At 38.4% G+C, this 10,125-nt stretch overlaps 1 protein-coding gene across 2 annotated transcripts; it reads right to left on the bottom strand.

Moving 5' to 3' along the window:
- Positions 1 to 258: 258 nt before the first annotated feature.
- ndc1 (NDC1 transmembrane nucleoporin) lies at positions 259 to 9,145 on the bottom strand. 2 transcript variants are annotated; one of them, XM_017410775.3, is made up of 18 exons: positions 8,990 to 9,145; positions 7,733 to 7,853; positions 7,538 to 7,639; positions 6,618 to 6,792; positions 6,404 to 6,530; positions 6,123 to 6,231; positions 5,989 to 6,040; positions 5,770 to 5,902; positions 5,347 to 5,439; positions 5,178 to 5,259; positions 4,925 to 5,086; positions 4,579 to 4,830; positions 4,371 to 4,483; positions 3,829 to 3,879; positions 2,591 to 2,654; positions 2,392 to 2,492; positions 1,388 to 1,548; positions 259 to 1,303 (listed from the first exon to the last, which is right to left on the bottom strand). In XM_017410775.3, the coding sequence occupies exons 1-18, from the start codon at positions 9,035 to 9,037 to the stop codon at positions 1,240 to 1,242; spliced, it is 2,010 nt and encodes a 669-aa protein (XP_017266264.1). In that variant the 5' UTR covers positions 9,038 to 9,145; the 3' UTR covers positions 259 to 1,239. The 2 variants fall into 2 exon arrangements, with proteins under 2 accessions (XP_017266264.1, XP_017266265.1); XM_017410776.3 differs by lacking the exon at positions 3,829 to 3,879.
- Positions 9,146 to 10,125: the final 980 nt, after the last annotated feature.

Here is a 10,125-nt window from a genome sequence, read left to right on the forward strand (position 1 = left end):
GAACAGTTGATTTTCAATCGGACTATTTTGATGCCCACAAATAAAAATAATAATAATTTGAATGAAAAAAGTACTTCCCAGACATGAAAGTTGCTGGTAAATTTGGTTTCTTCAGTTCTCGTCTCACATAGTTGGTACTCGTGTAATTTATTTTGGGCGTCTTCTGCAAGCTTCTATTTGTAGCACAGCATTTTCTACTAAATGTTTAAGACTTATAAGAACAGCAATAATCCTACAGGAAAGAACAGTGAGATGTTAACCAGTGACACAACTGAGACGTTTCTTTTATTAAAAAAAAGGAAAAGATTGCTTCCTAATGTACATACAAATTTAAGGCTTATTAAAGAAATATTGATCTGAAAATGACAAAAGCCTAAACTCTTCAAAATCTGAAACTTTAACTTCTTTAATTTTAGTTGCACAACCCGGCAAATATATTTTAATACACATACCAGCCAGTATGTTTTAAACCATAGACTTTATGCATAAGTTGAAGGAATTTTGATTTCTCTGCACTTTCACACATCTTCTTGCACGGCTTGGTTTGGCATAAAAAGGATAAAATGAGGTTAGGACAGCAGGTGGCGCTAGTTGTGGCTAAAGCTTAGCAAAATAACTAATTTAGCTGGATAAAAATACAAACCATTTTTGGACATGTTTTTATTCGATAACTGTGAGTAGAAACTCAGTCATTCTGGCAGTGACAAAAACAAATTCAAATGCTAACCAGTTCCATCAGATCTGTGCCTCATCTTCTACAAAACACACGTGTGAATGGAGTGAACTCACAGCTGGAAGACGGTTGACCAGAATGGTGTTCAGAGCAGATTTTACACACGTATGAAACTGCAGACATCAAAACAAAAGCAGATTTCCGTCAGCTCACACTTCCACAATACAAAATAAAACAGCAGCTGAAAGATGAAACCAGAACTGTGGCACAACGAGCCCTTCACGTGTTACAATTTAAAAGTTAATTTCTTTTCATGTCATTTTCTTACAATACAAAATACTTTTTTATGAAAGAGCAGCTTGAACAGTAAGCTAATTTATCTCCAAAACAGAAGGCTGTTGTAGTCCGAGTTGCACTTCCTGTTCGTGCCTCACGCATGTGGGAGACGTGATCTATCCTGTCAAACAACTATTAAAAGAGGCACCGTCGTAAGCTTTCACTTGTTGCTTCCTTTTAGTTTGCGTGTTCATAAACACACAAAGAAACTCAAGTCAGGATCAAGACTTTTATTCCTTGTTCTCCAAAAACTGCTGCAGTCTTTTCCGGTGCTCCGCAGACATCTCAACAGCACTGAGGAGGAAAATAAAACGGCACACTCAGGATGGGAGTTACATTTCTTCATTACAAGCCGTTAGAAACTCCACGCAGCCTTACTTTAAGTGATCTCCAAAGGTGGTCGTTATCCTGTAAATGGCCGTCTTGAGCGTGGCCCGGAGAGCAAAGCGCAGCGTCTTGTAGGCGGAGTCTCCAATGCTGCCGGTCGACCTGACGGGCTTACTGGAAGCATGAGGCAGCTTGAAGTGTCGGTCCACAGCCTGAAAATAAGAGTTTAAAATAAGCCAGTTTATTGGCATTGAAAGGCGTCAAACATTATGTATGCTTCAGTTTTTACAGATATTAAATTAATAGCTTTTTGACATCTCAAAAAGCACATATTTAGGCTCCATCCACACTACTTTACACAGTTTTAAAATAAACGGGTGTTGGAGAAATTTGGTCACAAATCATCGGAACATTTAGCAAAGATTAAGATGTCTGTTAGTCTAAAACAATCAGATTACAGGGATGATGTGGTGATCTACATCATTGTGTTCAAATAGCTTTTCCCCCTGCAGTTTAATATATATATATATATATTTTATCTCCTGGAAGAGGTTTTTCAATAAACTTTCTTAAATAAGTTTTTGATAAAAGAAGACTGCATCTGAAAAAACTATCCAAACAAAATATTGTGCACAGACATACATGTTCTTCCAATCAAACATGTCTGTTTTAAGTAAAATAAAAGATAACTTCAAAGTTAAACTCGACATCCTGTTTAATTCACTGCATTCTTTAACATAAGCTGAAATGTTTGAACAGTGACAGCTGCTGTACCTGAGACCACAGGTACAAAAAACACACCTGAGATTGTTGTTTTTGTTTTTAATTTGCAACATAGGGTTAAAGAAATATCCAGTTTAAAGTTAGTCTTTCTTCCTCTGCTGACACATTGTCTTCCTGCAAAGTTTGTACAAAATCCAAATTTTACTCGTCTTGTTGGAAACAAAACAAATGACACCTTCTTCATTGCCACACACACATATCAGAATATAAGCAGTTTAGACAGACTTATGTTCAGTATAAACCACAGAGTTACAATAAACTGGTTAACTCGCCTCTTGTAAAAGCAGCATGGAGCTAAGAATGCTGGGTAATGTTGTTTGAACCACCCCAAAATGGTCTTCTGTGAAGGAGGCTTGAACAAGATAAGACAGCCCTGCAGGGTGATTAAAAGAGTAAATTATGAACTTCTTATGTCAACAGGATGTGTTTGATGTCAATAAAAAAAAATAAAAAGTTTTGATCTCTTCTTACCTTCCAACGCCCAGATGTGAGCCTGACTGTCGGCAAACAGAGCCTGACTGGAGGCTTCTGGAAGCTGCAGGACGTCATGTGAGCTCGTTACAGTTCTCTTTCAAAGGAACCCTGACTAATAAGGCTTGTATAGTTTAGGAAGATAAACACTAGATTTAGCAGTAAATGTGTTATTTTAAAAAATATGACTTAAAATGTTTTGACAATCTTAGAGAAAATATTTCCCTGGTGTTGTTTATGATGCAGCCGAATTTGGAAAGTGACTTCAACCTGATGAAACAAATCCGGTTTCTGGACCTTACAGGGAGATAAATGTGTCTGCTGTCTCAGCGTAACGAGAGGAGGGATCACTGAAGACACGACTGGTCATCCACACCAAGGTGGAGTTCAAAACGTCAGGATGGTGACAGTAAAGCACGGGCTGAAGTATCCAAACACAAACAGAGGAGCAGACTCTTCAAGTCTGAACCGTTCGTGCTTTAAATGTTTCTGCATCTTCTGGCAAAGATGCAGGGACTTGTTTTCCTTTTGACTGAAGATTGATCATCCATATCTCCTTTATTAAAGTCTTGTAAAAGTTGTAAAGTTATTGAAACTAGCCACCGAGCACGGTCTAATGTAGTAATTAATCCAGAATGCATGTGCACGTGTAAAGTAGTTGTAGTCTGTGGTCTAAAATATGTGATAAACTGAATCATTTTTTAAAAGTTGCCTAATTTGTGCTTTAAAACCAACATTTTCGTAGCAGAAAGAGCGCTTTCATGTCTACAAGCTTTTTAGTCAGAGTTTCTTTGAAAGTCTTATTACGTAAAACTAAGACGTTAGTTGAACACTACAACATGCACTTGTAATCAGAGGAAGAGGCACAAACCCCAGGAAGCAAAGCACACTATGCAACGATGATAGAAATCAAGCTCGAAATAGAAAAGTTCTGATATGATCAGAAAAGGTTTCCTAATATTGGCTTTGCACAAACAACACAGGTTTCATCAGAAGCAAGAAAAAAAAAAAGTTCCAAAGCAGGTGTTACATGACCCCTAAATGAAGCTTTTAAGTTAATTAGTAAGGCCGGTTGTAATGGCTACACAGGTGGAAAAGAGCTACATTAGTAATGTCTGCATGATTAAGAACCAGGAGCTAAATTAGTGACGGCTCACATGGTAATCTACTTTATGAACAAACAGTAAGAGCATGCAGGAGACCCTCGGTGTTCGTGCACATGCTCCACACTTTCTTACCTTGTTAAACAAATACACTATCAGCACTCGCTTTGCCAAGAAACTTTTAACCTGAATGAGACATTTTAAACGTATATTAAAAACTATTGATACTGCACATGAAGAATGGCTTTTCACACTTGATCCTGGGCTAAGATCATCATTCAGATGTACACTTCCAATACAGCAAAGGGTTGATGTCAACTCAAACCTGGTTCCCTCAGTGATCATTGAGAACTTTAGATTAAATTAGATTCAATTTTAGTCCATACAAATAAGACAACCTCTCTTAAACCAGAAGAGTGACAGATGAGAACATACATAAAGCAAAAAAAACAAAAAGAAAAAAAAAAACTAAGCTCTTCCAATTTTGACATCTATAAAAAATAAAGATTGTTTGGTAAGTAAAGTAGTTTATAGCAGAGAATATTGTCTGAGTTCTATTGTCTTTCCCCCTTGAGTTTGTAAATGTGAAAAGCATTCTGTCTGAAAGAAAGTGCTGGACATAATAAAAAAATAAATAAAAAAGCCTGAATTTGTCTTTCATGCCAGTGTGTTAGCACCTGTTCTTTTCTGTTCTGGAGAAACTGAGACAGAAAACTTGGTTTGGTGGCTTCCTGCTTGGGACTGGGAACAGAGGCCGGGGAAGGCAGCGGGCTGCCGTTGAACTGAGAATCTGAAACAGAAGCATTTTTTTTTAATCTACAATGAACCAAACAAACAAACAAAATAAACAATAATGTTGGGGATTTTTTCCCCCCCCTCTCTGACCTGTGGAGGTGGACCAGAGTTTCGGTGCTCTTCTCATGATATGTGGGCTCTGCACCGTCCCGTGCCATGGCGAGCCTTGCTCCACTGGAGCGGTGAGACGTCGCAGGGCGGGGGAAGCAAACGGGCTGTCCAGGTCGGGAGTGAACGGTACTGTCAGAGGGCTCTGAGAGCTTCCTCCGACGGAGCGGGTGAAGACTGACACTGGAGTTTTCATTAGGAAAGCAGGCCTTGGACTCATCAAGTCTTCTGCACCTGAAATTTATTTTATGCAATGTAAAAAATAAATGCATATTCTTTATAAACTATACATACAGTGATTAGAAATTCTTATGTCGTGAAAACATACTTGATGTCTCAGATGAGGTTTTCCTTTCACTCCCGTTCGACAGTGACTTGGCCCTGCCATTGGTTGCTACGGTTTCATGATAGGCTACAAGTCTGTGAGTCAGATCAGCCAGAAGACCCAGACACTCTTTACTTATGGCGTTCCAATTATGAGGATGCCCGCCTAGGATAGTAAGGAAGAAGAAAAAGTGGATAAAAACACACAACAATTACTGTAAACCACGTAGCCCCAGTGGACTTAAATCCCAACAGACCTGGCTGGCTGAGGCTGAAGACTTCACTGCGTCGTGAAGGAGAGTGCTGAGACAACAGAGCCAAGTCCTGCAGAGCTAGAAACTACCATTTGAGGAAAGAAAACCAATTGTAATTAAACTTGATACTCAGCGTGTTAAAAAACAAACCTAAAAAGGTAGAGTTTTTTACCTTTAAGATCATTGGGTGCTTGTCAGTAAGAACTTTGGGAAGACACTGGTGGGAATCTTCCGTAAAAGACGGCTGTACAGGAAAACTGTATGCCTGTGGAGAAAAGGCATTAGGTTTCATTTTACTTTATGACCCCTTAAAGTCATCATGTAGGGATTCTTCAGACAGTTTGGTAGTCAAAACACTAGCACTGCTGCCCCCTAGTGTCCAAAAAACAAAGCAGGCAGGCGTTCTAGGGCACTTTTTATTATATGGTACAATATGGATCAACAGGTTGCTTTTTTCATTTTATTAATTTTCATTTTAATATTCCAAGTAGGATCATATTGTGCCAAATAATTAAAAAGAGCCACAAGCTGGTTATCGGTTTATTTCACGACAGACACTACAATTGTATTTCTAATTATTTATCGTTACACATACCTCCGTGACAAAGATCCTAAAGAGCAGCAGTGTGATGTACCACATGAAGAGGAGGAAGGTGGCACTGATCCAGAGGTGGAAGAGTAGAGAAAGGTCCAGCAGTCCAGCAATGCTGTCAAGAGGGTGGATGGAGCTGGAGGAGGTAAGAAAGACATTCATCCAATTTTTCACACTGGTCTAGAAGCATATAAGCATTTTAAAATGTGTATATGCACTAACCTGTCTACATGTAGAGTCAGTGTTTTACAGATCCATGTTCTTGGAATGTATCCTATGACCATAAAATAAATAAATACAAATGACAAAACAAGTAAAATGACCACAAATTTTCTTCATAAAAAACAGTGTATTACCTAAAAAGAAATACACAACAATGTAGTTCCTGACAGAATAAAATGCTTGAGTGGCGCTGCACGTCACCACCAATGGCAGGGATCCTTTGAAGCGAAAGTATTTGTATTGCTGAGGAAACAACAATAGATTTACAGAAATTAGCATAGAGCAGAATGCTGATTGTTTTGCTTTATAAAGTCAGGCTTGATTATTTAGGCTTATTTACTTGAGGTGGGTTTTATGAACACTGTCACTGCATCAGCAATCAGTCAGATAAATGACAAAACTTATAACTACATACCTGAACAGTTTGAAAGGAGACGTAATTTATGTTGTGGATCACTCCCAGCAGACTGTGAGAGAATCCAACAAACGCTCCCGCCAGCAAAACGATGAGATGATACTCATTCACACACATCTGAGGATAACTGTCAGGATGAAAACCACAGAAGCAGTTAGACTGCAGATGAACTGCACATCAACTTCAACACGAGTGTGGCAAAGCAGATACATACCCATCGCTATTTTGGCATGGGTAGCCAAGCATCTCATATCTGTAACCTATGGTGACGGCACAACACCAGCCTACAATTATACCCATGAGGCAGTGAGCGAGGGAGTTGATAAACTGGCGAGGGTGGAGCAGCTGACCCAACAGTGCGATTTTTGAACAGGCAATAGTTGGGATGACTAAAAGGAACACAGACATGCAACCTTAGTACAACAGGAACAATTAATTCATTTAGAAACAGCATATTCTTTGACTGCACTAAGGCATGCATCAGTACAAATTTCAGGTAATACACACACACACATATATATATATATATATATACATACATACATACATACACATACCCACCCACCCACTATTTTGGCTCATTACTAGTACATAAACCCAAAAGGTTAGTTTTGTTTTTTGTCATAAGAATACAAATCTACTGAATATTTATTTCATAAAATACTTGTCTCATCAAGGTAGACAATATTAGTAAACAACAAAGCTATGCAAGATTTAGAACATGTGATATATAATATCGTATTTTCCTCTCCTCTTTTCAGACATCTAGGAGAGAGAGGGTCCATCTGATTGACCAAATTATTATTGGCATGTAGAGTGTGAATGCATGGCAAAATAAAATTAAATAAAAAAAAAAAACAACATCTTTGTTGTGGACCAAACAGTGAAAACATACCAACACTGCAGCTGTGATAAATTACTGATATATTTTGGAACAGTATATTCAAAAACCAGAACAGAAAACACAATGATATTTGCAGTAAAACTTGAGTTCTATCAAAAACTGCTTTTTAAAAGTTGCCAGCTAACATTCACAAAAAAAAGACATTTCTCATTTTGGTAATTATTCAAAGAATATGTTAATCACAAGACAAACACTCTTGTAAATATCTCTTTACAGCACCCGTCACTCACCTGTGTAATACTCCAAGGTCAGGAAACCAGCCATGATGATCACTCCACCAAGCAGTATGAAGGAGAAAATTGAACTGGCACTCATCAGCAGAGATAAACATTCTGGATTTGCACAAAAATTAAAATAAGATTTGCATTACAGACAATCCAAACAAGTCTAATTAGTCAAATCTTAAACCAAATGAGGTGACTGACCTGATATTGTCTGGAATGGATGAAAGAGACTGAACCTGCTGAGTACCACAAAAACTGCAGTGGTGGGTGGCAGTAGGAGGACAGACCAGGCGATGCTAGCTGTAGCTCTCCAGCAAATTACCTGAACAGAGCAGTCGTTACTACATATGAAACAAAAGCAACATACCAACTACAGAAGAGTCAATTTGTTTTTCATCCTTTTATCATTAAACTGCACATGCTGGTGTGGGTTCTCAGTCATCCAGGACATGGAAAATCAAAAAAAAGGTTAAAAACAAAATCTATTCTGTAGCCGAAAACATTTCCTCATCCGAGGAAAAAGCAGAGAGTGTGGATGTTCAAGCTTTTAAAGCTGAGATGTTATGCAAGCTAGATTCACATTTACATCTCTTATTTGACCATATTGGCTACATTTATCCGCCTCTCAAACCATCTGTCTTCTCCGTCCAAAACATGGACATTTTGGTCCTCAAAAGTGTGTCCCTTATCCTTGAGGTGTAGGTGAACAGCTGGATCTCTTGTGTTGAGCCACGCAGCTGTGGAGAAATTGTTTGGTTTCTCCAATATAGAGGGTCTGAACATTCCTCTCTGCACTGAACTGTTCATAATTTGGATCGACAAGACAGCTGGTTTGAGAGGGGGGTGTTTTTGTTTTTAACCTTTTTTTTGGATTATACTTAATACTTTTGTCCTTTTAATGAATCCACTATTATATTGTCTAATCACAAGATCGGCAGTAATTTAATAAGTTTCGACAAAGAACTCTGCTATCTACCGTAGGTACTTTATAGAGGAAACCTCAAGTCAAAATGTGTCTGAAAATATAATTTTACCTCTGTCAGAAGAGAGGAGCGCAAAAGCTTTTCACATAAATGTTTTGTTTTTCATGGAAGGAGCAAGGATTGTGCATAACCACACAAACTAGACTACATAATAATAGCAACGCGTTACGTAGCTAAAAGTTTTCAAGATTTTTACACTTAGACATTAGCAAGCGTCATTAGCAACAAGTTATACGATTTTTTTATGTTTTGGTTTGATGTTTAAGACTTTCTTGCTTCTTGTTTGTCATTTGTAGTTTATACTACCTTTACCTAAACGTCGCACTTTAAAAATAAAGACAGCAACGTTTTAAAACTCTTCATATATAGATGCGTGCGTCAACATTGGAGTTGGGGATTAGCATGTTAGCTCGTCGTGCGAAATATTTTCTACTTCCTTAAACTGTAAACTGCTTTCAAGTAAATGAAGACTCACCTTGCGGATGAACCAGCAACTTGTCTCTGTAGAAAACATGATGTTCATCTAAAAACAAATCTACTCGGTACTACAATAGGCTTAAGCTCCTCAGCTGCCGAAGTATTTACCCCCCGTTTCCCACATCGCGCCACATGCATTCAAAGGGCCTCTGTAGGACCCCGATAAATAGCTGTCCGAATTCCTGCCTGTCGCCAGCTTTTCACAGTGACAAACTTTAAATTAATTTTGAGCAAAACATCATATAAAAATTGTTCAAATCTACCTATAACAATAGATAACTGTTTAAAAATTACAATTCAAATATAAATACCACACAACACTAACAAACTAAACTACACAAGCCACCAAAGAAAAGAGAAAAGAAAAGAAAGAAAGAGAACAAAACAACAACAACAAAAAAGTGGGTCAGGTCAGTTCTGAATTCCTTTAGTTTCATTGTGCATAAAAGCCTTCCTTTCATTTCCAAAAGATGAAACGTTTAGTTTCTCCAGAACAGGTTTTTTGTTGTCATCCCCGGAAAAGGCTTTGGTTTCAAAAGCATTAGGTGGAAGTTTTTGAGCTGAGCTGATAGACATGTCAGTTTGACTGACTTTGTGAAAAGATGGTTTCTGAGCAATAGCAGGTAGAGCGAGCTGCTCTCTCTGGACCTTCTTGTCTTCCCACAGCTTCAGCAGACGCCGCTGATTGTTTGTCATATCCTTGAGATTTTGCTGTAAAGACTGCACTTGGTCCTCTAAAAGCGTCTTGGAGGTGACTGCATTTGACAGATCTGCTGTCAGGTCATCAATGGTCTGACTAAGTTTTCCAGCTTTCTCTATCAGTGAGGCGCACTCCTTTTCCTTCTCATGCAAGTCATTGATTATATCCTTGGTAGTCTTTCCATTAAAACTGGGGCTATTCTCAAGTCCAATTTCGGTCCGAAGAGTCTTCACTTGCTTTTTCAGCTCTTTGTTGTCAATCGTCAGGGTCTTCAGTTTCTGTTTCAGAGCCTCACTTGAACGTATCCTCGACTCATACTGCCGGAGTTTCTCTTTGAGCACACTTTCCCTTTGCAAAGCATCATCTCTATCCTTTCTGCAATTTTCCAAAAGTTTAAGCATCTCAAATTTGGACAGTTTATCACTTTTGCCATT

Source organism: Kryptolebias marmoratus, linkage group LG20 (genome assembly GCF_001649575.2).
Source record: "Kryptolebias marmoratus isolate JLee-2015 linkage group LG20, ASM164957v2, whole genome shotgun sequence".
In the NCBI taxonomy this organism is placed as follows: Eukaryota; Metazoa; Chordata; class Actinopteri; order Cyprinodontiformes; family Rivulidae; genus Kryptolebias; species Kryptolebias marmoratus.